Source organism: Patagioenas fasciata, chromosome 6 (assembly GCF_037038585.1).
Source record: "Patagioenas fasciata isolate bPatFas1 chromosome 6, bPatFas1.hap1, whole genome shotgun sequence".
Lineage (NCBI taxonomy): Eukaryota > Metazoa > Chordata > Aves > Columbiformes > Columbidae > Patagioenas > Patagioenas fasciata.
In genome coordinates this window covers 10,534,000-10,559,624 of record NC_092525.1, presented here as the reverse complement: position 1 = coordinate 10,559,624, position 25,625 = coordinate 10,534,000, and the positions used below count along the sequence as shown (strand labels likewise).

General features: G+C 42.4%; 2 protein-coding genes across 11 annotated transcripts in view; one reads left to right on the top strand and one right to left on the bottom strand.

Moving 5' to 3' along the window:
* Nucleotides 1-25,625, bottom strand: part of PRDX1 (peroxiredoxin 1) — a 341,280-nt gene that overhangs the window by 266,222 nt on the left and 49,433 nt on the right. The window lies entirely within an intron of this gene.
* MAST2 (microtubule associated serine/threonine kinase 2) overlaps nucleotides 1-25,625 on the top strand; it is a 183,384-nt gene that overhangs the window by 139,622 nt on the left and 18,137 nt on the right. For all 10 annotated transcript variants that reach the window (XM_071809900.1, XM_071809901.1, XM_071809899.1 and 7 more), the window contains 13 exons: nucleotides 2,043-2,118; nucleotides 3,354-3,563; nucleotides 9,212-9,313; nucleotides 10,979-11,111; nucleotides 12,756-12,817; nucleotides 13,404-13,489; nucleotides 14,576-14,784; nucleotides 16,084-16,222; nucleotides 16,647-16,779; nucleotides 18,111-18,276; nucleotides 19,555-19,656; nucleotides 21,241-21,363; nucleotides 23,472-23,581. In XM_071809900.1, coding sequence (XP_071666001.1) covers nucleotides 2,043-2,118; nucleotides 3,354-3,563; nucleotides 9,212-9,313; nucleotides 10,979-11,111; nucleotides 12,756-12,817; nucleotides 13,404-13,489; nucleotides 14,576-14,784; nucleotides 16,084-16,222; nucleotides 16,647-16,779; nucleotides 18,111-18,276; nucleotides 19,555-19,656; nucleotides 21,241-21,363; nucleotides 23,472-23,581 — 1,651 coding nt within the window. The remainder of the gene's footprint in view (nucleotides 1-2,042; nucleotides 2,119-3,353; nucleotides 3,564-9,211; nucleotides 9,314-10,978; nucleotides 11,112-12,755; nucleotides 12,818-13,403; nucleotides 13,490-14,575; nucleotides 14,785-16,083; nucleotides 16,223-16,646; nucleotides 16,780-18,110; nucleotides 18,277-19,554; nucleotides 19,657-21,240; nucleotides 21,364-23,471; nucleotides 23,582-25,625) is intronic.

Below are 25,625 nucleotides of genomic sequence, written 5' to 3'. Positions count from 1 at the left end.
AAGCGAAGAGATGATCGGTGTTTACTTTCTGGCCAATCAATAGACTCTTGTGCAAAGAGATTACTTTGTTTCAGAATCATAAAACACACAAGCAAACCCAATAAACCCACATATCATAGTGGTTCTCCTTAAGGACTCGCTGCCTCTGCTGGCCGCACAGCTCAAGGAGCGCAATCTCTGCACAGCTCTTCATTTCCTGCATCCATATGAATAAAGCACCTTGAAAGCAGAAGGCAGAACCCCTCATGGTTCATTGTAGCCCAAAGACAGCAAATACCGAAGCACGCACAAATTTTAGTAGGACTGCTTTAGTGTTCAAATATATGTGCGCCTCCATACTTCTGTAGTTAGTATCAAAGGGCTTATATATCCTTGTAATTTACACCTCACTTAAATCACACAGAGAAATAACACATTGTAGAAAAATAAATGCTTCAATAACTATGCTCACTGAGTTCTTTGGCTGCATATCGACTGCCCCTGAACAAGTGTCGTGTGTTTGTGGCAAACTGTTTGCTCGTAGAGAAAAGAGGATGAAGATAGCAGCCTAGATGGGGGGGAATTTGCTTCTAAGTCTGCAATTCAGATGTCCTTACCCTTCTTTTCATTGTGTCCTATATTACATATGAATATAAATGTAAGTTTATTTTTTAAGAACATTTTCCTTGATTAAAAATAGCGATCTACTAAGCTAAGGGATATATTTCCTTCAAAAAATAATTGGTGAAAATGTGTTTTCCCTTGGTATCCAAAACATCCAAATCAGTTTTTCTCCTTTAACATAAGGATTCAGTGAGAGATTTAATCTGAAGTGCATTTTCCCAAGCTGAGGGATAAACCTTAATAAAAACAAGACACAATGTAATTCATGGGATTCCAGACATGACAAGAGATTGGTATCGCTGTATTCTGGGAGCCAGGGACTTACATTTTCTTTGAATTGTAAATATATGTTCCCAAAAGAATGTTTTTTCCCTTAAGTAGGTTAGCAGCAAGGTGGTAACGGTAATGCATTCCAAGTTTAAAATGCATTTATTCCGTTTAGATAGATTCATTTCACCCTTCATAAGAAAGTTTCAAACGTTTGAACTCACCCGAGATAAAATTATGATTTTTGACATGGAGAAAGCATTTTCAGCAATATGCAGTACTCTTAAAATCATAAAGACAATGATCATGTAACATGCCAAATAATTGAAGGCCTCGCTTGTCTTGAATGCGAAAGGAGGGTAACCGGAGGCACGAGGCGCTGCAGGCGGTGCTGGAGCGGGGATGATGTGCATTACCTCACTCCGCCGTCCTCGGCGCAGAGTGAGTCACAGCATCGCGTACCGGCAGATGTGATGAAATGAGATGCAACCCAAACAGTCATAGAAATGCAGTTTGTAGAGATTTAGCGTCCTGGTTTTTCGTGTGCCTTGGAGTTGCTCGCTAACCTATGCATACATGCATATGCATCCATGATGTAACGTGCCTCAAGGGAGTGCAGTTTTCATGGACGTGTTCTATTCCTATTGCTTGTGGTATTTATATGTAGGCTTTAGCTGAAAAACACTGCTCAGCATCCCTCCTGTAGTGTGCTATTCTTCAGAGAAAGGAAAGCAAGTCACCTCGAGTTCCTTGGCTCATTTTACTCTGCTCGTGTCCAGCACTCCAGAGATAACCGTGATTTCTTCCTGGGCAGGGCTGCTAACACTTCCATGCAGAGCAGTAAGAACAAGGGAAATAACAGATATACCTGCAACAAACGCACTGATCTTTTCCATGCTTGTATATTAGGACTTGCATTCACTGAAAAGAGGTGGGTTTGTGCCTGAGTTCACGCAAAGACAGCAGCATGAGCCGTTTCCAGATGAGTTAACCACGAGGGCTGTAGGTTGCCATTGCTTGCTGGGGTTTTCTCTGAAGTGAAACCCATTGCTGACGTGAAGTCAAAGCTTTGGAAGGGCCACGGTCAGCGTTGTGCTTTACAACCAGCACTGCATTCTGGAGCTTTTGGTGTGATACCTGTAAATGATAACGTACTTTCTTTTCTCCTCTAGCCCGGGTCGCTCCCCGATTTCCTTTGACAGTGAAATAATAATGATGAACCATGTGTACAAGGAAAGGTTTCCCAAGGTAAGAAATCACTTTTTGAATAATGCGTTCAATGAACTTGTGACCAAGCTCAGAGTTAATTTGTTGTGCTCATTGGAGAAGGAGCCTCTTCCCTCCGATTTCCAAGTAGTGCAGTTTGTGGAGTTTGAAGCTGCCTTCTCTGCTTCACATGTTAATTCTACAGAAGAAGAAAGAGAAAAGCTGTGTGTGTTTGTCTATGTGGATCATATTTATTGAATTTCCCATGTCTTTTATTGGCGTGACAAATGCTGGCAGGAATGAGAAGGGCCGTGCTCCGGCTGCCCAGTCCATTTATGTTGTTTATGAGGCCAGTGTCTCCATGTATTTTTAACTAATCCTTGTCTTTTTCTTTAAATTCCAAATCAGATAAAGGCTGGAAGAGGGATGTTTTGCTTAGTTCCTTAAGAAAGCCATTTTAGAGTAATTTCAAAATAAATCTAATAACTTTCTCTCATAACTCTGCATTAAATTGGCTTTATACTGATCCAAGGAGCTTTGCTCTTGATAAGCTTTCCATTTACATTTTGGAAATGCAAAGTTTTCTTTTAAAGTCATTCCAAATTCTACCGGAGGTTTTGGGAAAGCACAAGTTTGCCACTGGGGCAAATGTGGATCTTTAGAAAAGTCAACCTGAATTCAGTCGCACTGAAACGTGCTGGAGTGATGAGCGAAAAGAAGTGTGTTTGGTTTTTAAAAAGCTGAATACTGAAACCTGTAGAATCAAGCTTTGAAAGTTAACATCTTATTGAAATCAGTGTAGAAGATCGTGTATCCCCGAGCTGTCAATATGGCCATTCCTTCCTGTTCTGCGAGTTGCAAATGCGGTGTTTCTCTGGACACAGGGTATCAGTGCTTATAGCGATAGAAATGCTGCGTGTCTGTTGCTCAGGGCAATGATTTGCAGGTTCCTAAAAGGTCTGAAAACTGCCTCATATCCCGTGTCCTCACCCTGGAGACCCAGGGAGGAATACAGGCCTGGGATAGCTTCATTTCATTTCGTTTGCATTTTCAATGAGTGTGCTCTGATTAATTTTTGTCGTTTGCTCATGTGAACATAACTTTTGCCTATGGTATGCTATTTGTATTCTCAGCAAAATGCTATTGTATTGAGGAATATTTTTAAAGCCTAGTGCGTTTTTGAATTAAGAATGTGTTACTTACCACCCTACCTGTTCAAGTTTAAGTTCTGGGGTAATAAAATGTAAGAGTAATTTCTCCTTATTCTGTACTCTTAGGCCACGGCGCAGATGGAAGAACGGCTGGCTGAGTTCATTACCTCTAACGCTCCAGAGAACGTGCTGCAATTAGCAGATGGGGTCCTGAGTTTCATTCATCACCAAGTTATTGAACTGGCCAGAGATTGCCTGGATAAATCACGTGAAGGTCTTATTACTTCTCGCTACTTTTACGAGCTGCAGGAAAACTTGGAGAAACTTCTCCAGGACGTAAGTGCTCTCTGGGAAGTAGAATGTATAGAATATATTCTTTTGATTGAAACTTGAAACAATAAGGCAGAGCTTTGATTTTAGGAGAGACAACGTGGCCTCCGGGGGAAGGGCAGCGGGTGGGGGTGTCAGAAGATCTGGGTTGTTCCAATCTGCTATTGATCCACCACGATTTGAGCAAATCGCTTCACCTGTGCACTTGGTTTGTAGAGAAGTTAAATATTCGTATAAGTCAGAGCAGTCTTCACCATTTATGAAAATGGGGTTCATCCAGATGAAGGGAATCACTGAACTCTTCTTTCATGTACTTCAAAACTCCAAATGACTTATTAATTACAATAGTACCTTCAAGGAGGGAAAACACCGTAGCTTGTAGTGTTGCTATAAATTTTTCATACAAGATATTCTTGAGCTGAGCGTAATCCGGTTGTGGGTTCTTCAGTGCTTCGCTGTGTTTTGTGGTGTTCAAAGCACATGAAAGTACACAAGGGGGCACAATTTTAATGCGTGCTCAGTGTGCTTCAGCTACTCATTAAAAGCTGCTCTTTTCCTTTAGACTTAAAATAATATTAAATGTCAAAAAATACTTTAGAATTTATACGCTAGCTGTTGTGAAGAGTCAGTGCTGTTACCAGTTGCTGTGTCCAGACTTCTGATTGGGAATGCCTTCCTAATCCTTCGATTTAAGGAGATAGCAAGCTGAAAAGACTGGGTTTATTAAGATCACGGTATCAGGTAACAAGTGCCACTGGGACACCTGGAAACAGAGCACCCGAATTAATTTATTTTCCGTGATGATTTTTAATCTCTTTAGTGAAGTTGATGTGTCATTGATCAGTTTGCCAACGCACGGGCATGGATTGCACTGGTTTGTGCACCTCTCCCACTCTTGCCAGACATTAGAAAATACTATATTAACCCACAATTATTTATTATAAAGCTTTATGAGAACTGCAGAATCTTCCCTTATGTCAGTTAAAATCTTTGGCTACCCCATTTATATGAGTGTGGCTGTAATTTCCTTGCTATTTGTTATGCGTGGGTTAAAAATGACTTGTGTTTGGTTTTGTGGTGTTCTGCCTGGCTGGGAAATACAATTTGGACAGATCAGGAAGGACCAGGAATGTCTTTCCAGGGTCTGTATGATTGTCTACCTGTGGGATAGCAGTTTACCACTCTGGATGCATATGAAATGCGTTTCCTGGTAGAATTGGTGGGTTTTGGTTGCAGCACAAGAGTTTCATGATTGATTCCACCATACAGAGCTGGAGAAACTGCATCTGGTCAAAGAAATTGATCGGTATTAGTGATCTTTAAAGGAGAGGAAAATGTTCTATGGGTCTGTTTGCACATCAACTGTGAAATAAGAGGTCAGGCATCTTTAGCTGATGGTTTGGGAGTCGAAAAGGTTTCACTGAAAGTGGGTGTGTGTGCTTGGCAAAATAGCAAACAGGGGCGCGAGGGGACTGCGGGGTGTTTGCTGCTTCTGGTAGCAGATGCTTGAAATTCTTGGACTCCCAGATGTTTTGTCCTCTGTGTGTAGAACACGATGTCTCACGCCATAGAGCAGTCAATTGGGTCTGGCCATTTGGAGCCTGCACTTTCTGGCCTGTCTTGTGCCCTGAAGGGGTTCATCCGGATCTCAGAGAAGGTGTGGGTCAATGAACCTGCTTTTTCCTTTCCTCTCCCCTCCCTCAGAACAGGCCCTCAAAGCACACTTCTGAAATGGCCTTTTCCCCTTGACCCCACAGGCATTAAACCGCTGCTCCTGAGCACGTGGGAAGGTGACATTGAGCTGTTGTTAGAGAAGATAGCATGGTCATCCCTGGGCTTGCTCAGGAGCTGGCATTCAGGGCTTGCTGTGACCTCTTCAGGTCTCCTGCAGAGCCTGACTTTTCTTTTATATTTTAATATTTCAAAGCTACTTGTTTTCCCCTGCTTGCCAGTCAGTGCTTTGCCCTTCAGACTGCATTCTAGAGGGAAAAAATTGGACATTTCACTCTAAATATATAGAAATGGGTGATATTTCTTTTGGAGGACTCACCTGACGTGCAAGACCTTTGCAGTCAAATTTGGATTATTCTAAATTTGAGGGCAGAATCTTTACCTTTGCTTAGCTTGTAATGTATGACGCTGAGTTGCACACTATATGAATAATAACAGCTGGAAGGTCATTAAAAAGCTTTTCCACTTGGGCAGTTGTGTGGTCTGTGCAGTAGCATATATATAGCTTTATGATATTTTTATAACATACGGAAAGATTGGGCAAATGATTTCTTGGTGGATAAGGAGGTCAGCAAGTGGCAGGAATACACACAGATTTCCATTCAGTTTTACTGTGACAGAATGGATTCTCTTGACATTCTTTTTGAGGTGTTGGTTCTGACACATGGTAACAAACAGCTTGTGCAGTATTTCAAAATATAGGAAGGAAACTCGCTTTAATATATTGCAGTTTGAGTCTATTTTCTATTGAAAATTGTATCCGTGAAACAGAGTTATTTGGTATGCAAATAACAAGCTGTTTAAATACACCAAACTAGAAAGCTTTGCAAAGTTTTTAGATCCTGGCTTTTGTAATAAAATGCCATCAAATCTCGTTAATTATGACCAATGAGATCTTTCCCCTCGTTTGGAGGATGAAATGTTGTATTTTAGCCAGAAAAACCTATTGCTTATTGTGGCATCGAAATGATCCTGAAGCAAAAATGAATTTAAGAGATTTTCTTCATTTTTGGAAAACATGAATGTTACAATTCACACTTAAAGTACAAAGACTGAAAGATAAGATAAAGCACTTATGAAAAAGAACATATGAGATTTGGTTTCCATGGGGTGTGCTCAGAGGGTGGGATGGGACCTCAGGTACTGGGGATGATAAAAGGTTACGAGTTATTTTGGCTGGTTCTACAGCCAGGTAATGAGTTTAATGGCTTTTGCATAGGTGTCACCCATTGGTGAGGAAGGTGAAGGATGACAGGTGTTTCTGTGCATGGAACAAAAGAAACAGGGGAGGGCATTAGTATTATACTGCGGGGACTGCCGCTGCACGTTGGCAAATGGATATTCTGATTGGGATTGCTTTCTTAATACGAGCCCGAGCGCAAATTTATTGCTTCTTGGTGTTGCAGGTCTATTGTTTTGGTTTCCACCCGTATATTAGCTCAATTACAGCGCTGTGACTTGCATATCCCAGCTATCGGTCCTGCCCAAGCCCGGGGGAGGACAGTGATTTTAATTTCATGCCCCAGTAGCTCCAGTTAGTGACGGATGGGTCTTTCAGATAAGGGAACCGGTGTGTAAATCGCCATCCCCGTGGCCCCGGCAGTGCGGGTGGGAATGGCATCAGCCTTAACCCACAGCCCCTGCCGCTCTCCCTCCTCCCCTTGGGAGGCAGAGGGGGGAACCCCTGAAATGCCACCGGCAGCCCTCAGCCCATCAGCGGCATCGGAGGAGGTGGCGTGGTGCGCACCACCTCTGCTTGACGGCACCGTGAAGACCGTGTCCGTGGGTTGAAGCCCATGTCCGTGGGTTGAAGCCCATGTCCGTGGGTTGAAGCCCATGTCTGTGGGTTGAAGACCATGTGCGTGGGCTGAAGACCATGTCCGTGGGTTGAAGACCATGTCTGTGGGTTGAAGACCATGTCTGTGGGTTGAAGACCATGTCCGTGGGTTGAAGACCATGTCCGTGTGCTGAAGACCATGTCCGTGGGGATGTCCTGCGCCGGGAGGAGGGGAGAGGAGGCAGTTTTGCTGCGGATCGAGGCAGAGCAGCGCTGTGCAGAGATGGTGGTTGAGTGGCTCTTACAAGTTGTGTTTCATTTTTGTAATCCCTTTTTTTTTCCTTTTCTGTATCATTGAGCAACGTGATGAGCTTTTCATTTGCAAAACAGACACCTGATTAACTTATTACTTTGCCTAAACTGTCATAGATGAAAAAAGGAGAAAACAAAATGACTTGATTTAAAAGAATAAGTTTGCTTTAACAGTATAAAACTATACAAACTAATAAATTCTATATATTATGTTGTAATTTTTGCATAACAATTTGCAGGGGGAGGGGAAAGGACTTTCCAATTGCACGGCTCATATCTAAAAAAATATCAAGTTGTTGATGTTTTATTTATTCACTTCAGCACAGTTAACCCCTGCTGACCCACGATGGCTTTTCAAATATGAAAGCATTCATTTCTTTCTAGAATTCATATTTTAATTAATAAATTTGCATGCTGCGTTCGAGGACACAGAGTGAATACTAATCATCTTCATTTTGATTATTCTCTATTTTATAATTAGAAAATACCTTTTAGTTAGAAAAAAATGGCAACAGAATCGTCTTCTTTTTAAGGCTTTATAGCCAGGAAGCATCTCTGCTATTGTTTTTAGATAATTAATTAGCAGGTACATAATTTTCTTCAAGGTTAAAGCCCTGACTCATCAGCGGTGAAGCAGACAATCACCATTTCTGATTCTGACCTGTGTCAAAATGAGAAATAATGAACTTTAAAAAATCTTGGTGATAAAAGATCAGGGATATATTATTTAAAATGCTGCCTGTGTGTTTCTAACACCGAGTTCCTGCTTCCCTATGTTTTTATTGTTCTTTCAAGTGATCACCAGTGCGATTTGGCTTCTCACTCATATACGTCTTTTTCTTTGATGGTGCTGATGAATAACGCTAAATGAACCTTTTAGTTTATTGCTGCTTGCCTGCTTGTTGATAAAATACAATTCCTATGAGCAACTGGCTTATTGCCAGTGTAAGCTCATTGATTAAGCTCTGGACTTTATATTTGTGGCTGTGCTAAAGCCTGGTTTTTAGACCTTGGGGAAGAAGATAGCTATACTTTGTTTCAGAGTTTGTACATATCGTTGGAACCATCTTTTTATCCCCCTGCAATGAAATACTAGTTTATTTGTGCTTCAGGACTCGTAACATAACCATTATGTGCTTGAGCAAAAGGAGAGTAATCGGTGGGATTTGTTCAGATTTGTCTTGGTGGCTGTTGTTTTGGCTTTTGTAATAATTGCTTAGCGTGTTTATTGTTAAGAAAATACAAACACACACCAAACCTTGAATTTACAGCGAATTCTGGTAAAGGGAGTGGACAAGAATAAAGTCTCTGAATTAAGTTTCTATATGCTCCTTGCTTGCTTCGTCTGCTTGGTCCTGCATAGCATACAATGCAGTGCTGGATTCATCAGGATTTATACAATTAAAGAAAGAAATACTGAAGCTTCTTGATGATAAACAGAAGTAGTTCAAATTCTAGCTGAAAGCAAAGCCTAGAAATATGTGAGGCTGTTAGTGATTATCTAGACGTCGCTATCATGTAGAAGGTAAAATTGAAAAAGTCAGCATTCCTCTTTTCATTTAAAATAAATAAAATAAAAGCACATTGTATCCAATATAACTGATAGCTGATATAATGCAAATAGAGCCTTTGAAATATCTCTTGCATGATAAAAGGAGTCAGTTGTAATGGAACAGCCGTATATAACTCGGCATCCTTGTGCGAGCTGAGATCATGGCCCGCCCTGGCTCGGTGGTGCCTTTGCTGCCCAATCGCGGTTCCTGAGCTGGCGGCTGACGTATAGAACATAGGAGTTCACGGCTGGGACCGTAATGCGATGCTCTGCTCTCCACAGGCCCACGAGCGATCCGAGAGCTCCGAGGTCGCCTTCGTTACCCAACTTGTGAAGAAGCTGATGATTATCATCGCACGACCCGCTCGGCTGCTTGAGTGCCTGGTAAGTTTGGTCCTCGGGAGAGCGCGCCTGTGATCTACAGAGCCTGGTGTGTGTTCGAGGAGATAAGGAACACAAAGCCTTCAAGAGAAAGCTTTCAATTCTCGTTAAAACTGATGAAAAATAAGTCAATGAAGTGCTACGTGTTCTTTGCATTAAGTATCTTTCCAATGGACTGTCAGCTGCAACAGCAGCTGTATTATTTTTTTAGTATTAATTTTATGGTTGAGGGGCCAGATGTAGCAGTTGACATAATTTCGTGCTACTTGATGCCACCTGATTCTCCTCACGTCGTTAGTAGCTACAGTAAAGAGCTGTCACTAAGGAAGAAATTCCCTCCTGTCGTATAAATGGTGTTTGGGATCTTGGAATCAAACTCTTACCATAGAGCCAGCAACTCCAACCAAACCCAGTGTCAGGTTTTCCAGTTGTGAACACACAGAGGGACAGGGCAGTGGGAGATCCAAGCAGATGTGGAAGCCTGGGTTTGAAATCCTATTTGGTGCTATTGGAATACATGGAAAAGCAAGTCGCATTGCTTTATAATGACTCACTCTCACTAATAAGAATGTATTTTTTAATTTAATTCTAGAAAATGGTGAAAAGTCTTTAGGCCATCCCAGTGAAATAGGCTGCTGTGTCCCAGAGGCCTGCAACTCCAATAATATCATGGAGAAGTAGCCTGAATGTGCATTCTGTGATCACATGGCAAGAGGGTTAATATAGACCTTGAATATATATGGAAAGAGCAGATCAGGCTTCTGGTGTGGAGTGTTGTGCTGGTTATGGTTTATAGGAGTCAGTTCTCTGATTGTATTTCAAAAGGATATTGAAAAAGTGATGATCGTGTAGGGAGGAATCACAAAAAATTGTCGGAGTGCTGGAGAACGTGTCGCAAACCTACGGTGAAAACTTGGGAAACGACAGGATGAAACTCCCTGGCGTGTCAAAGCACACAGTCTGGCCATGGACATGGAAATGACAGGGAAGCTGCATCCATCTGAGACATTGGAGAGATTGGCTGATTAGGAACCTGTGGTTGGATACAGATGGACAGTTAACGTTTGAGGGCAGTGTGTTCATGGGCAACTTTTATCGCTGGAGTCACTAGTAGATAAATCAGTTTTGTGGAGCTTTCTTTGACAAAGTAGGCAAGAGTGGTCCAATCCTTCCAATTACACCAGTTTTTGAAAACACCTGCGGAAGTCTTGAGAACCAGCAGACTTTGGAGTGTTCCCTTATCCGTCCTCCATGACCTCCAGATGGATGGCTTTGCTGTGAACCCCATCGTGTAAAGAAGACCAGTGTTGGTGATGAAGGAGTAGGCTGCACAACCAACAGGACAGATACCTACGCTTACTTATTTGAGAAGTCTCCACTAGGTTAGGTTGAAAATCCTGGACACAACTCCATTCAAATTGAGAATTCATTGGCTTTCAAAACCATTTTTGTGCTTTAGATGAGTTTTGTGACTCCAGTTATCTTCCATCACTTCTTCAAAATGGTGTTTTGTTGGAAGACAGTGAAGAAAGGACATAAATTTAAGCTTATTGTATATGTATTAGCTGTGCTTACTATTGCCATTTAGATCTCCTATATGGGAGAAGCCTTTAGTAAGGGTAAAGCTGAATCATTTACCTCTCTCTGTCTCTCACCACCTTGCTGTAGGAGTTTGATCCTGAAGAGTTCTACCATTTGTTGGAAGCTGCAGAAGGCCATGCCAAGGAAGGGCAAGGAATTAAATGCGACATTCCTCGTTATATTATCAGCCAACTGGGGCTCACCAGGGATCCCCTGGAGGGTGAGAACTCTTGTTTTGTACTCTCCAAACTGCTGCAAAGATAACCAGATCTCATGCTCACTCCATAGCAGAAGGAGGCTTTTATTTCATTGGTTTGATTTCTAGGCCATTTTTCCTTATTTTCCTGTTTGCTGTCCAATTCTAGCCTGTCCTTTCCAGCCCCGTGTCTCACAGGAGTGCTGCTGGGACAAGGATCGCACATCAACAGTGACACTTCTTTACTTACGATGTTAATAATGTCTCCCTGTATTATAGCTGAAGCAATATTAGAAAATGGCTTTATGAGTTCACTGTTTTCTCTGTGCTGTTGGGCAGTAAAAGTGAATTTCCCCGTTATTTTTCTGATTTGGTGACCTGGTTGGAAAAGTCTCCTTCATCCCACTTTGTTGCCTTCTCTGGGAAAAGTGTATTTGTTGTGATTTTCTATAAGAAACCAGCACTAGTATGAATTTTTAGGTGGAGATGAGATTGTACTTTTACATCTTACATAGCAGCGAAACCAAAGAGAGTGATGCTTTAGAAGACAGAAACAGCTTTGCTGCTCGGTGCCAGAATTGCATATGGTAAATTGAATATGCTGTAACTGTACGGAGGCCCAGAAGATGCAACCTTTGGAATACGTGTGTTATTATTGTATTTCTGCCCGGTGCTTTGCTGTCTGAACCCCTCTCCTGTGCCGAGTTTTATGAGCGTGCACGGCTTGCTCAGCAACAATAGAAAGTGTGACAGAGACTGGAGGTTGCTGCAGAATATTTCAGCCATTGAACGATACTCTTTGTTTTATCAGGAGAGCGTAGTTTTAGCATAAATGAGTTGGCTGGGTGGGACTAGTTTAACTTCTCTGGTGTTTGCCGGAGTGACAGTGACAGGTTGGCTTCAAGGGAAGATCTCCTTGGGAAAATCTCTACCAAAGATTGCTAAATGCAATTTAATAGCATTTGTTGAAATCTGACATTAAAGTGAAATTTCCTTTGATCCCTGTCATGGGAGAGAACCTTTCCATCGCTAATTCCCCTTACCGAAGTCAAATTTTCTTTAGAAATGTGTGGATATATCGAGGTGCCTTATTTCCCTTCTGTAAGGAGGGCGCCCAGAAATGTCAGTGGTGTCTGTGCAGAGATAGTCGTTCAGGTAGGATTTGGGTTTGTAAAGTTTATAGCATCTCCTAAGACTACTGAGTAGCCTCAACTAACTGACTCTCTCCCAGTTTGCTGCTGCTCAGCATTTTGCAGGATCGGCCACATTTCATGGAGAGAAGTTGATGAAATGTAATGCTTTTTCTTTTCTGGAGTGTGGAGGTGCCACCAGGCTATAGGCAAACATACATGCATGGAATAAGTTTAAATATGAACTAGCTAGTGCTTTCCCCAAACTTGCATTTATTGCTTTTACTTATTATAGAAACCACCTAGAACAAGCCAGGCTGAAATTAGAATGATTTATATTCATCTGTGTATAAAATACTGCCTGCAGCTCGCAAGATGTTGAAGGTTATCGCTGTATAATTGGGGTGACTTTTTACAGAGGGGAAAAATGTCCTCGGTCATCTCCAAGCACCTCTTAAAATACCGTTAGTCTTGTATAAACAAAGAGAATAGTGTTTGATTGAGATGGTTAGGAGTAATCTCTCCTCTTTCTTTTCAGAAATGGCCCAGCTGAATAGCTATGACAGCCCAGACACTCCTGAGACAGACGATTCAGTGGAGGTAAAGCACTGATACACTCACTCTGTCTATCACTTTCTTCTCTGTCTGCAGTAAAGAATTAATTATAACGCAGGCTAATTTTAATTTTAAAAAAGCGCTGACATTTCAAAGCGCGTGTGGAGCGTACGCTGTAAAATGAGCAGATCTCTGTACTGTGTGGTGGGATGATTAAGAGTTGCAAACAGGCATCGTCATAAAGTTTTGTAGGGTTATTTTTAGGGTTACAAACGAAAACCGTCTGCAGAAATTCTTTATGTCTGCATTTGTGAAATGTGATGGGTATTTAGTAATGGACCGTTGGAAAAATTTAATTATATAACTCACTAGGTTTCAAAAATTCTTCATTTTTTATATTATTGGGTTATAAAAAATGTAATATTGGGAAAATCTTATTGTCCACTGATTGTGCTAATGTTTGTGGAGGGAATCTACAAGGGTCCTGGGGTACAGATAATTATCCTAAAGCTGGAGACTCCAGAAGCTTAGAAATGGAGTTTGTGTGAATGCTGCTTAAAGAGTAAAGAAGTGTCATATAGAATGGAGTCATTCCTGCTCCTGATTCCCATTTGCTTGTCTTCTTTCCCAGAGCCGTGGGGCCTCTGTCCAATCAAAGAAAACTCCATCTGAAGAAGAGTTTGAAACTATTAAACTGATCAGCAATGGTGCTTATGGGTAAGACTTTTGGCTTTGCTTTGGAAGCCGTTTTCCCTAAACATTGTCTCTAGGGAAAATATTGTCACTTAGTTGATCATGAGATTTCCTAAGTATTAGTTAAAAAACATAGTTCCATGAGTCTGAGGAAATGATTTTGCACCCGTTTGCTTATTGCTTATCAAGGCAGTCTGCATTGCCATCCATGGTGTCTCGTTAAGTCCTGTGATTTGTGTTTGTTTAAAGGCTAAATGAGCGAGGCTAAAATTCTGTACTTGCTAATGTTCTTAATGATTCATTGCAACAGCGAGAATATTGAAGGAGGAATAGTTTATGCTTTTTGCTTCTTCCATGGGTTCAGATTATATATGTAACATGTGGTTGTCTGCGAGCACTTAAAATACTAAAATAAATGCTAAAATTACATTGGGACAAATTCACCGTGAGAAATAATACAGTAAAAATGCGATTAAATTTTATTATCCATTGAAGGATCCAGGATGAAGTAGGTCAGTTAACATTTTAACTGCTCATACAAACCTATGTAGAATGTTAAAGATGGTTCCTGACTCTTTACGGTTCAGAAACCCTTACCTGTGATAGTCATTAGGCTGTAGCTGATAACCAGGGATACTCAGTAGGTCATAACAACCGAATCTGAGCGTGTGCTTGAGAGTGTAATAGAAATGTAAGGAAACCCATGGTGACAGTGTTGCGTTAAATTAATTTTAGGGCGGTCGGAGAATAATCGTGCTGATTCCATATGTTTTGGACCATTTTTTAAGTGCAATGGTGACTGTAGTGTTGAAAAACACGTCCCTCTCTCCAGTGATACTGAAGGATGTGACGTTTGTGCCTGTAAAATCTCCGTGTTAGTCACATCAGAGAAAATGCTGCTCAATTCAAGAAGGCCAAGTAGCTTCTGGAAGGAAACATGATAGGGTTCCTTCTTTTCTAGGGGAGCTTGGCCCTGAGATGGGGTTTGATGGAGTCACAGATGAGTCTGTTAGGATCCATCTAAGACAAAACAAACCAACCAAAAAAACCCGCATACAAACCAGTCTGACCTGAAAACTGAACTTTTCCCCTTGGTGTGTGCTTTTCTAGAGCGGTGTATTTGGTGCGACACAAGACCACCCGTCAGCGTTTCGCCATGAAGAAGATCAACAAACAGAACCTAATATTGAGAAACCAGATCCAGCAGGCTTTTGTGGAGAGAGATATCCTGACGTTTGCCGAGAACCCCTTTGTGGTCAGCATGTTCTGCTCCTTTGAGACCAAGCGCCACCTCTGCATGGTTATGGAGTACGTGGAAGGTATGTTTGGGGTGTCTATGGCTGCAGAGGCACCGTAGGGAGGATGGATGTGCAGTGTCTCCTCGTAAAGGATGACGTTTCTAAGTGATTTAGAAGATGTGTGCATTGGGGTATAAGACTGGTCACTGCACTGCTCTGTACACAATAAATAAGAAGCGTCTCAGGTGTCTGGTCCTTTCTTCACGGACAATGAGCTCCGTCAACCCTGCAATCGCAGGGGATGTCGTGATGCCCTTTTGGGGAGGAGTGTGTGTCCTGCTTGGGAAAAATGAGTCATTCTGCCGCGAGTACAGTTTGGTGTAAGGAGATACTCCATTTGTGAGTCCCCGTGACTAATACAACGTGATTGCGGCGGAGCTCAGGAAACATAAAACCACATGTAGAGAACTGCTGGGGTCAGAAATCAGCGTGAGCTTTCCAGTCCTCACTGAACAGAAACCCTCCCCGCTCCCCTGTGGGCCGGTGTGGCTGGATGCACGTTCGCTTGGCGCTACAGTTAGAAAAGGACAGTTAAGAAGCATCACCGAGCAACACAGTTTGTGTTCTTTAACAGCCTTTAAAAAAATACAGTGCTATTTTATGCTGGATTTTTGTTGTTGTTTCTCTTTTCTTGTCACTGTGTCTTATTGTAAGCAATATATCTCCACTGCTGGGTAGGATTGATTTCTTATGCCTGGCTTGTTTGACTTGTTTATTGTATCAATGCTGTTTCAGTTAAATTAGTGGAATGAAACCAGATGTATCTACCTGTGATTTGTGGTATAAATCCCTATTTGCAAATAGAGATGATGGTCGAATGAAAAGTGTGGCCGGTGTTCCTTAAGAAACTTGGATCAGAGGCCCACAAAGTTATTCTCACGAGTACAGCTGTGTCCAAAGGGTGGCTGCTCTCCGTGTGCAGGGACAGTCGGTAGTTGCAGAGGTGTTTCCTTAGTGTTTTAAGAAGCTTGTGTATCAGAAGTAGTGTCTGTCCCAGCGGTGGAAAGCAAAGAAATGTATAGGGAGACCGAACCGTCATGAACTGCCCTTTCCTCAAGGCTTTCCTATGGTTTAGAAATGGCATCTGTACAGTTCTTGAGCGAGCGTGCTCAGCATACATGGATCTCACTTTTCCTGAGATTTTCATATTTATATGGAGCTCAAGTCTGAGTGTAGAGAGAGCTTTCAAATTCAGGCCAACAGGCTTGAGAGAGACAGCCTGTAGGAAACGCACTCTAATGTAGTATTGCAGACCCACAGCTTTTCTTTCTCACCGATATTCGCTGTTTCACCGTGACACGTTTGCAACGTTTTTCCTAGGAGGTGACTGTGCTACCCTTCTCAAGAACATTGGTGCCCTACCCGTTGATATGGCCAGGATGTATTTTGCTGAGACTGTTCTGGCGCTGGAGTACCTGCACAATTACGGAATTGTTCACCGTGACCTAAAACCTGACAAGTAAGTCTCTAACTCTTCAGAAGCTGGAGGGGGAGAAGTTCTTCAGGGGCTGTCTCCATAGGCAAGAGACATGGAGGGGACAGGGAGTAGAGATCTTCAGTGGCATCTGACATGCAGGGGATTTTGTGGAGAGTCTGGCTACTGATGTAGAACCAGATAGACACTGGGAAAGGGTGGGAAGAATGTCTTCGGGTATTATCTCAGAGCTGTTGCTGCACTGATGGAATTAGGGCAGAAGGCAGGCTGATTTCTGGTTGCCCTGGCAGCTCTGTCATATGCAGTTGCATAGGAGATTCCTTCCAGATGTTCGATGGGGCTGTAACACTGAGAACTTGCTTAGCATTACCTTGTGTTCTTCTCTTTTGAAATTGCTTTTGGGAAACAAATAAACATTGGTTTATTTTACTTCTTCTCTTCCTTCTAGTCTCCTGATAACTTCCATGGGTCACATTAAACTAACAGACTTTGGACTGTCTAAAATTGGGTTAATGAGTCTTACAACTAATCTTTATGAGGGACACATTGAGAAGGATACCAGGGAATTCCTGGACAAGCAGGTAAGCTGAAAAGTTTTGTCTGCTGATTTAGGATCAGATGCAGGATTCTGTATCGGGATAGAATCAGAGTTTGTAGCGTTCCCTCTCTGCGTCCACACTGTCCCATGTGTTGTAGAATGAGAGTAAAGATACTGGTATGGTTTGTTATTTCAACTCCTTGCTTTGGAGAGCTGCACTTCAGCTCATTGTTTTGGGTGTTTAAAATGTGACCCAGGCAGCAGTGCAGGTGTGAACAGAAGTTGGTTTAGGGACGTAACAGCGATTTTGCTGGAAGGTTGTTCCACGGTCTCCCCCTTCTGGTGCTTGGGAAGTTCAGAGATGGTTCCTGTATATTTCTTTTTTTCCTTCTGATGGCTTGAACATTTATTTTAATCCCCATTGTATTTACTAAGGGTCATTTTTCTCCTTACCCTTCATTTTTCTGGGCTTCACTAGCTAAGTTCTTCTAGGTAACAAGATAGATCTTTCCTTTGAATGAATAACTCTTCCATGCAGCTCTATCCACTTGAGTTCATATCTCCTGGGCATAGTTGACAGAACTGTACTGTTCTGGGTACAGTCTCACCAGTGCCTTCTATAATGGGATTAAAAGTATTTCTCTCTTCTGAAAATACCTGGGATCGCAGCTGAATTTTCTTTTTTAGCTGTGCCAAGTGTTAGTTCATAATCATCCCATGGTATTTTCTTCCTTTGCTTCGAAGCAACAATGCTTTTTCTAGCAGGAACTCTCTTTGGTCACGAGATCCTGGTCTTGCGCTTTGCAGTGTTATATTTTTACAGTTATTTGGTTATAGCTGCTGCTTCTAAGCCCCAGGCAACCTGGATCTTCCAGCGTGGTTTCCTTCACCGTTGCTCGTGCCAGCTGTACCTCCCAAGCTGAAACGCTAGAGCGGGTAATCATGCTGTGCTGCTAATTCTGCATCTGTGAAACTCATTCTGCTAGCACAGAGATGCAAGAGGTTTGTCAGAGCTGGGTTCCTGATAGCTGTAGCTGTGCCAGCAGACATCCATCAAGCAGACAGACCTATCCACGCAGAATATGCATTTTCCCCATATGCCTTACTACACATGCACCAGAGAACTACTTAGCTGGCATGTCCACACTAGGAACATTCCATGCTATGCGATAACATTTCTATGCAGGTAACACGTTCCTCAAGTATAGGCTGTTGCCTTGTGGAAGCAGTTCACAGCTTGAAGCGGTCAGTGGCAAAACATTAATGTCTTCCTTGAAAAGCTCTGAGGGCAAAAAGAAAAAACAGGCAATAATAAGCTTCGATGTGAACTTGGGCATTTGTAAGTTTATTGCTTTCCTGTGTGTTTCTCTCGAGGTCTGTGGGACTCCGGAATACATCGCCCCAGAAGTGATCCTGCGCCAGGGCTATGGGAAGCCCGTGGACTGGTGGGCCATGGGAATTATCCTGTACGAGTTTCTGGTCGGCTGCGTTCCGTTCTTTGGGGACACTCCTGAGGAGCTGTTTGGACAAGTGATCAGTGGTATGTTCCTGTTCCGGCTCTGAAAAGGTTTCAAAGTGTGCTGTGAAGTAAAACTGAAGGAAGGAAGGACTAGGTGTAAAATAATGGGGTTTAATTTTAAAACGTATTTCTTTGTCAAAGTAGCATCCGTCTGATTCCAGCTGTCAAAAGTTGTTGAGTTCCTTGTTGTCTCACCAGATAGTTCAGCCATCGTGAGTGGTGTGGGAGTCATGCAAAGCTTTGTGGGATTGGGGAAACATATTTGGGGATTCTTCTCCCTTCCCTTCCCTTCCCTTCCCTTCCCTTCCCTTCCCTTCCCTTCCCTTCCCTTCCCTTCCCTTCCCTTCCCTTCCCTTCCCTTCCCTTCCCTTCCCTTCCCTTCCCTTCCCTTCCCTTCCCTTCCCTTCCCTTCCCTTCCCTTCCCTTCCCTTCCCTTCCCTTCCCTTCCCTTCCCTTCCCTTCCCTTCCCTTCCCTTCCCTTCCCTTCCCTTCCCTTCCCTTCCCTTCCCTTCCCTTCCCTTCCCTTCCCTTCCTCTCCTTTCTTCTTTTAACTTAAATAATGGAGAATATGAAAGAAGCAGCCACCAGCTGTTCTAATCCAGTCTGATTTTGGTTATTGCTTCCTTAGGTGCAAATGTCAGTCAATTAATAACTGTTGTATAAATGAAATACAAAGGAAATTCTAAGCAAAACACATTGAAGCTGTTGCACTCGGTACCTCCATGTCTTGTGGCTTTTCAAACCTCTCTCCTGCTTGGGGTTGGACAAACGATTGCTTTGTGTTCTCTTAGTGAATACGCCAGTGAAAACATTTCCTATTGGGAATGCTTTCTGAAACAGTACATTTTTAACACACTTGGCAGGATGTTCTTTGTGAAAAGGGAGTTTCAGCAAAGAACTAAATATGATGCATGAAATCGTTACCTGTGAATTGTTCTCTCTGTTCCAAGCATAACGAGCGTGGAATGTGCAGGCAGGAGATACAGCCGCACCATCGCCGGTGTCATTGTTTATGGATTGTCATGGAAGTCCCATTTCATACCTTATTAATAGAGTTCTTAGTGCTTTTTTCTCCACAAGCACTGTTTGAATTGACAGCAGCTTTAGCTGACGCTGAATTTTATGCATTTTGGAAAATGTCAATGCTTGAATTATATTAAATATGCAAGCTGCTGAATTCAAGGTATTTACAATTCTGGGGCAATACTGAAAGCTGTATTTTACGGTATAGGAATGTGAACGGTTATTCAAATTGGGTGTGAAGCTGGGAGAAAATGTCAAGTCTCTTTTTGTCCCCAGACGAAATTGCCTGGCCGGAAGGTGACGATGCCCTGCCACCCGATGCCCAGGACCTCATTTCCAAGCTTCTCCGCCAAAATCCTCTGGAAAGAATGGGAACAGGTAGGACCCTGGTGCACAGGAAGGTGCTGACCAGAAGCAGAAAAGAAGCTTCTGTGCCAGTGATGCACACCCACCCATGTTGAAAAACACTCACTTAGAACTGCGAAACAGTTTAGACTGGGTTTAAGAATCTTGTGTGATGAAGCTCTGAGAATTAGTGTAGATTGTACGTGAGTCAGACATTTCTATCTCGTTTGGGAAACAAGAGACACCGTCATCTTGGCAACATCACTCGTTAACTGTGTGCTGTTCCATTAAAGCCTTGAGGGTTGTGTCTCCATTGGAGCAGTGTATAATCAGATTTCTTTGAAGTTTTCTTTCACTACATGGATGTGAACTCCTGGATGTAATAAACTAAATGAAAACTTTCCCATTCCTGGAGGCCTGTACTGTAGAATTCTCCAAACGTACAGCAAAGTTTGATAATCTCTTTTCCAAAGTCAGATGTGTACGTCAACCTTTCTGTCTTATAATGTCAGACTTAAAGTTTTCCAAGCCGACACTTCTCATTTGCTGGTAATAAATAACCATAAATAATGTTTAGCTACACTCTTGTTTTAAAATAATATGTGCAACACTACAACTTCACAGCACAGGTTGTCTCTCTCATTGATTTGATTACTTTGGTTAATTTTGGGTTTTCAATCAGAAACTATGCTTTAAGGATAAAATAAGAACTCCTATGTATAACAATTCCAAAAGGCACATGTATTCAGCAGACTTAACACATATGCACACAAGAGTGATGAATAGATCATGAATTAGTAATGATATCAGATGGTTTTCACATCTTCTTCTTTACTTCAAATTCAGGTACTTGAAAGACATTGCTGGCATGGAGGAGCTGTAGAATTTCTTGCCTTATAGAATGAGTTGATAGACTGAGTTTTATTTCTTACATACCTGTAATACTGAGACTGCTGTTCCAATTGGCATCTCATAGCGCCACTGGCACTCTGTAAACCTTTTATCTCTTTTCCTCTGCTGTTCCCTTTTTTAAAGAGACAGTAGCATCTTTTATGAATATTAATTTCATTTGAAAAAGAATGCATATACCAGTAGACAGATAATCCTTGGTTTTTCCTTCTGGGTACCCAAGCTTCTGAGCTTCGTAACAAAAGATACGGGTTCAGGAAGATACGTAAGCTCCTGCCTTTTTTTAAGCACATGAATGAGTTTGTTCATGACAGCGAAGCCGCTCACATGCAAAGTATGTTCCTGAGCTTGCTCTCTTTATTCAGCTATGAAGATGATGGTATTTAGAGTTTGGAAATTTTAAATGAAGAAGTTAATTAGTACTTAATGTTGCCACTTGCAGTGGGATGTGACAGCAGATGCTGTCTTCAGCCGGGGTAGCCACGTGTTGTCATTAAACAGGAGGTGGGAAGGGGGAAATGTTGTTCAGATTTTACCCTGCTTCACCACTTTGGTAAAAGGATACGTCCTTTCTCAAAATTCTTGGAAAATGTCTGCCTTAGACATCCTCAAGTGCATTCTCTTAGGCTTTTGATATTTTTAGCGTTTGTTTTTCTTGCTATGCAAATGCTGAAAGAAATACTCTGCAATAAAAGATGCTTATTTCAGGTAGTGCCTTTGAAGTGAAGCAGCATCGGTTCTTTAAAGATTTGGACTGGAATGGATTACTTCGGCAGAAAGCTGAATTCATCCCGCAGTTGGAATCTGAGGATGACACAAGCTATTTTGACAGTAAGACTAAAGATTCAACCTAAACAGCGTCATATTATTTGTGCATATTTCATTTTTGAAACTGTTAGAGAGAAGTCATTGTTAGAAATGGAATGAAACACTTGATGGAAATCGCTTTAAAAAGTTTCTGTTGAATGCCGAGTAAGGGTTCTTCAAAAGCAAATATATTTGAATTGAAAAACTTACTGCTGAAGTCAATTTGCCTTCCCCTGGCCCTGCGCTGAGCGGCGCTGCAGTCGTGGGGCTGGGTTTGTTACAGCACTTCCAAAGCATCTGGTAAATCCAACTTCCTTGACTCTTTGAGCAGCATTGTCTTTCCCTACTGACTGTTTTCAGCCAATAGACTTTTTTTTAAAACAAACCCTAAACCTTCAAGCCAAATATGTAGCAAAAATTCTTTAGAGATTTGAAGTAATTGAAATGATTCTCACTGCAAGTGTGTCACCTTATTTCAGTATTATTAACTCTAATGAGATCTGAAGCGCAGCGCCTGTCTGGTGTGTAGAAATGTCTGGGAACTGCCGTGGTATCGGTGTGTGTAAGATTCCTGGTATTTCCAGACAAGCACCAGACGGTCGGTGTGTGGGGATGGAGAGTTCTGTCCCCACGGCCTCTGCTCCCAGCTTTGCTCATTCAACTTGGGGAGCTGAGCAGGTGGAAGGGGCTTGGGCTTGTCACTGCTCAGGTGGGTCTTTCCCACACTCCATCCGCAGCGCCAGATGATACTGGGCTGTTTCAGTTCCCAAGCTATGGATATTTCTGCCCTCCTTCAATGGAATCTCCTCCTCCCGGGACCGTGGGACTCATATGGAGCACATTTTGCTCCACTCCAATGCTCTGCTCAGGGTGAAGGGGGTGAGCGAGCAACCTTTGCCTCCAGCCCCTCAGCAGCAATTCTATGTAGAGAGTGCTCTTCCAGTTGGGGGAGGAAGCTTTTAGGTTAGGGCTTGGATGGAGAGCGAGAGATTGAGAATCTCCATGTACTCGCTGCAGAGAGCAATTTGAGTCAAGCTGCGTAGAGAGGCCAGAGGTGTGTTTTGCATGTACGGGGGTTGTATCGGTACAACACCGGTGTAGAAACTGAGGCCGTGTGTTCCCACCACTAACTGGACTTATTGGACATTGAACTTGACCGCTGCTCCCTGAACTGGGAGAGGAGCGGAGCAGCAGCCACGAGCAGATCCGGGTTGGTAAAAGCACCACGTTATGTTCAGGAGTGCAAATCACTGTAGGAACGATGGCAAACTCCCCAGGTGCCCAGGCACGCTCAGCAGGTTATCAGGGTGACTTTGATGTGGGTCCTTTATAAAGGCTGCAATTCTCACATCAGGAAATGGGCACATAGACGCTGATGAGAGTTGGCATTGCTGTTATAAATCCTAATGCAGGAAAATATAGAATTTATAAAAGTAGCTTTCTGGCTGATACAGTGCAGCAAATTTGGCTCAGTGTAGCTATCAACTTTCCGTAGCCAAACTTATTAACGCCCGCCCCACAATATCCAATGTGGCTGGCTTAGAAATACAGTGCAGCAAATCTCAAAGCACAGAATCTCTTTGGAGGCAGTTTAGATTTTTTGCATTAAAAATAGCTTTGCATATTGGCTGCTTGCCCGTTTTCTGTCACAAAATCTAATCCTTTTTCTAGTTGTAGAAGGGAGAAGAGGAAATATTTTTTTTGGGGGTAAATATTTTATAGAAGGCTTGCGCGTATCTATGCAGGACAGACTTTGTACAATCATAAAGCTGTTTATTGGAAACCAGGACAGTGAATTGTTTCCATGTTTCCTTCCATATGATTGTTTGCCATAGGCAAGAAGTATCCCTACCACGAAGGGTCTGCAGGATTAGAGTATCAGCTGATTTTAGAATATAATATAGCTGAAGATATAAGTGCAGTAGGAAGTCCAGTCCACTGCTGATCATACAGGATGAGCAAAACCAACTGGGTGTGTTTTAGTATTAAGGAAAATACTCTTCATGATTATCAAAGTTCTTTGTAAGCAGACAAGTAGGAATTGCTCCAATGACTGTGGGTGAGCTGGTGCTGCTCGAGGTGTGAGTGACCAACTCCCCACACTGATAAAATGTTCCGCGTCTCGTTCGCAGCCCGTTCGGAGCGGTACCACCACCTGGATTCGGAGGAAGAGGAGGACACGAACGATGATGATCACGTGGAAATTCGGCAGTTCTCCTCGTGCTCGCCGAGGTTCAGCAAGGTAGGAGCATGCTGGCTTGTCGAAAGAAAAACCTGGAGAGGAACACAGTTTTATTGCTTTGTATGGGGCAGATTTTAATAATGCGGATTATGGGTGGGAGTCACACGGTGCATGTTGTTCGTTCTGTAATAGTTTATGGCCTATTAGAAGTTGAGTGCAAGAGTAACTGGAGAATGTGATGTATTTCTTGATGTTTCACTAATGCACGGGGTACCACAGAGGTCCCTCCTGCATCCCACGCACTTTGATGCTTTTACCAATGACTTGGATGCTGGCATATAGAGTGTCCAAAGCTTATTTGCTTTGAACAGTGTCATTTTGGAAGGGTCTTCTAGCAGGTGACAAGATGGTATTAGGATGAAAATTGATTCTGACATTTTGAACTAATGGTCTAAAATCAAAGGGATCCCAAGCAGTAAGAGCACAGGTGAAGTTTACAGCTCTGCTGTTCATTGTCTCAATCACAGCCTGAAGAACAAAAAGTGACAGTGTCAAAGAGAAGGATCTGGGCTTATTGAGCACCATGAGTTACATGTGCCAGATTATTGAAGCAAAAAGACAATTACGGTGCTGGGCGAGCACGAATATTTTCCGCAAGGTGAATGAAAAAATCCCTTCCATCTGCTTAGCAGCGGGAAGGGCTCAGCTGGGCTACTCTGTCCTGTCCTGGGCAATGTTCTTTAAAACAACCATGGACCAGTAAAGGAGAGTCCAGAGGAAAACAACAAGAATGATCCAAGATCTACAAACCAGAAAACCTAATGTGTACCCAAGTATATAACTGCTGGAAGGAGCAGATACGTTGGTTTTCCTGTTGTAGCCAGACTGACATGAAATCATGGGCACAAAGGAGGTATAGTGTAGATGATAAGAAGAATTTTCCAATGTTGAAGAATAATTAAGCGCTGGCATGGGTTGCGTGGGGAATTTGTAGGATTTCTGTCGCTGGCGGGCTTTTAGGAGCAGGTTGGAGAAGCAGCTGTGAGGTGCTACAAGGGAGAAGGTTCTGCTTTGAGGTGGGAAAGGGGCAGGAAGCCCTGAGAAGATCCCCTCTGGCCGCACTTCCTGAATTCGAGTCCCTGTACGTCTCCAATTCTTTTCCACATTATCTGGAGTAAAAAGTTGGATTTCCAGACATTTTGAAGTAGTGCAACTCCAGCGTTAGCTTGGATCAAACAAAGTATGTTGGGAGAATAAATGCTGTTTTGAGGTCAGCCCGCTCTGTGAACACCATCTCCTTCTTAATGAGATGAGAGGCGGAACTTTCCTTCAGGCCTTTGAAAGGTATTTCAGTTTTCCATGACAGTTCCTCCGGATTCCCACTGCTGAAGTCAATTTTGAAGCACTAGTTTGTTGTTCTTTGTCCTAGGCTGGGCTTAAGTAACAGTTACCATTAATTTTATGGACTTGCTCCTGATTTGCATCACCAAAAGTATGTTTAAAATTGGACCTGAGGATTAGTTGGGGTTTTGAAAGTTCTCATGAGTACGTAAGGGTTTCTTTTCTCTGCCTTTTCTCACCAGGAGTATTATTCGTCTGTGAGACCGAAGCTTTTCTTTAGGGTTCAGTGTTTTTGCCACAAAGAGAAAAAGTTCACTTTTAATGAATTTATTTTAAGACCTGAAAAATTATACAGTTTTTGTAATGTGGGAGGCATAAAAGACTCATTAGATTTTGAAATTCTTGTCTGACAATTCAGCCATATGATTTATTAATAGTTATCTTGTTGATGCTCTGAATTTTTAATAACATTATTTTCATTAATCTCTTCTTATGTAAATCAGGTCCACAGTCAAGTGTAGTTTTAAAAGGATGGATTTTTTTGCTTAATCATTTAATTATTTAAAGACGCCTGTAAAACCAAGAAAGGCACTTTCATTAAGCTGTCAGCATTGTATTAGATTCCTTGAGGAGGGCAGGACTTTTTTGTTCTGAAAGCAGCTTGGGGCAATGCTGATAGACTCATGATAATGAAACGGGGTCGTGAGCATGACGCCTATCACCGAATTGAATTTGTGCACTAAGATTTCCAGATCCAGATGCC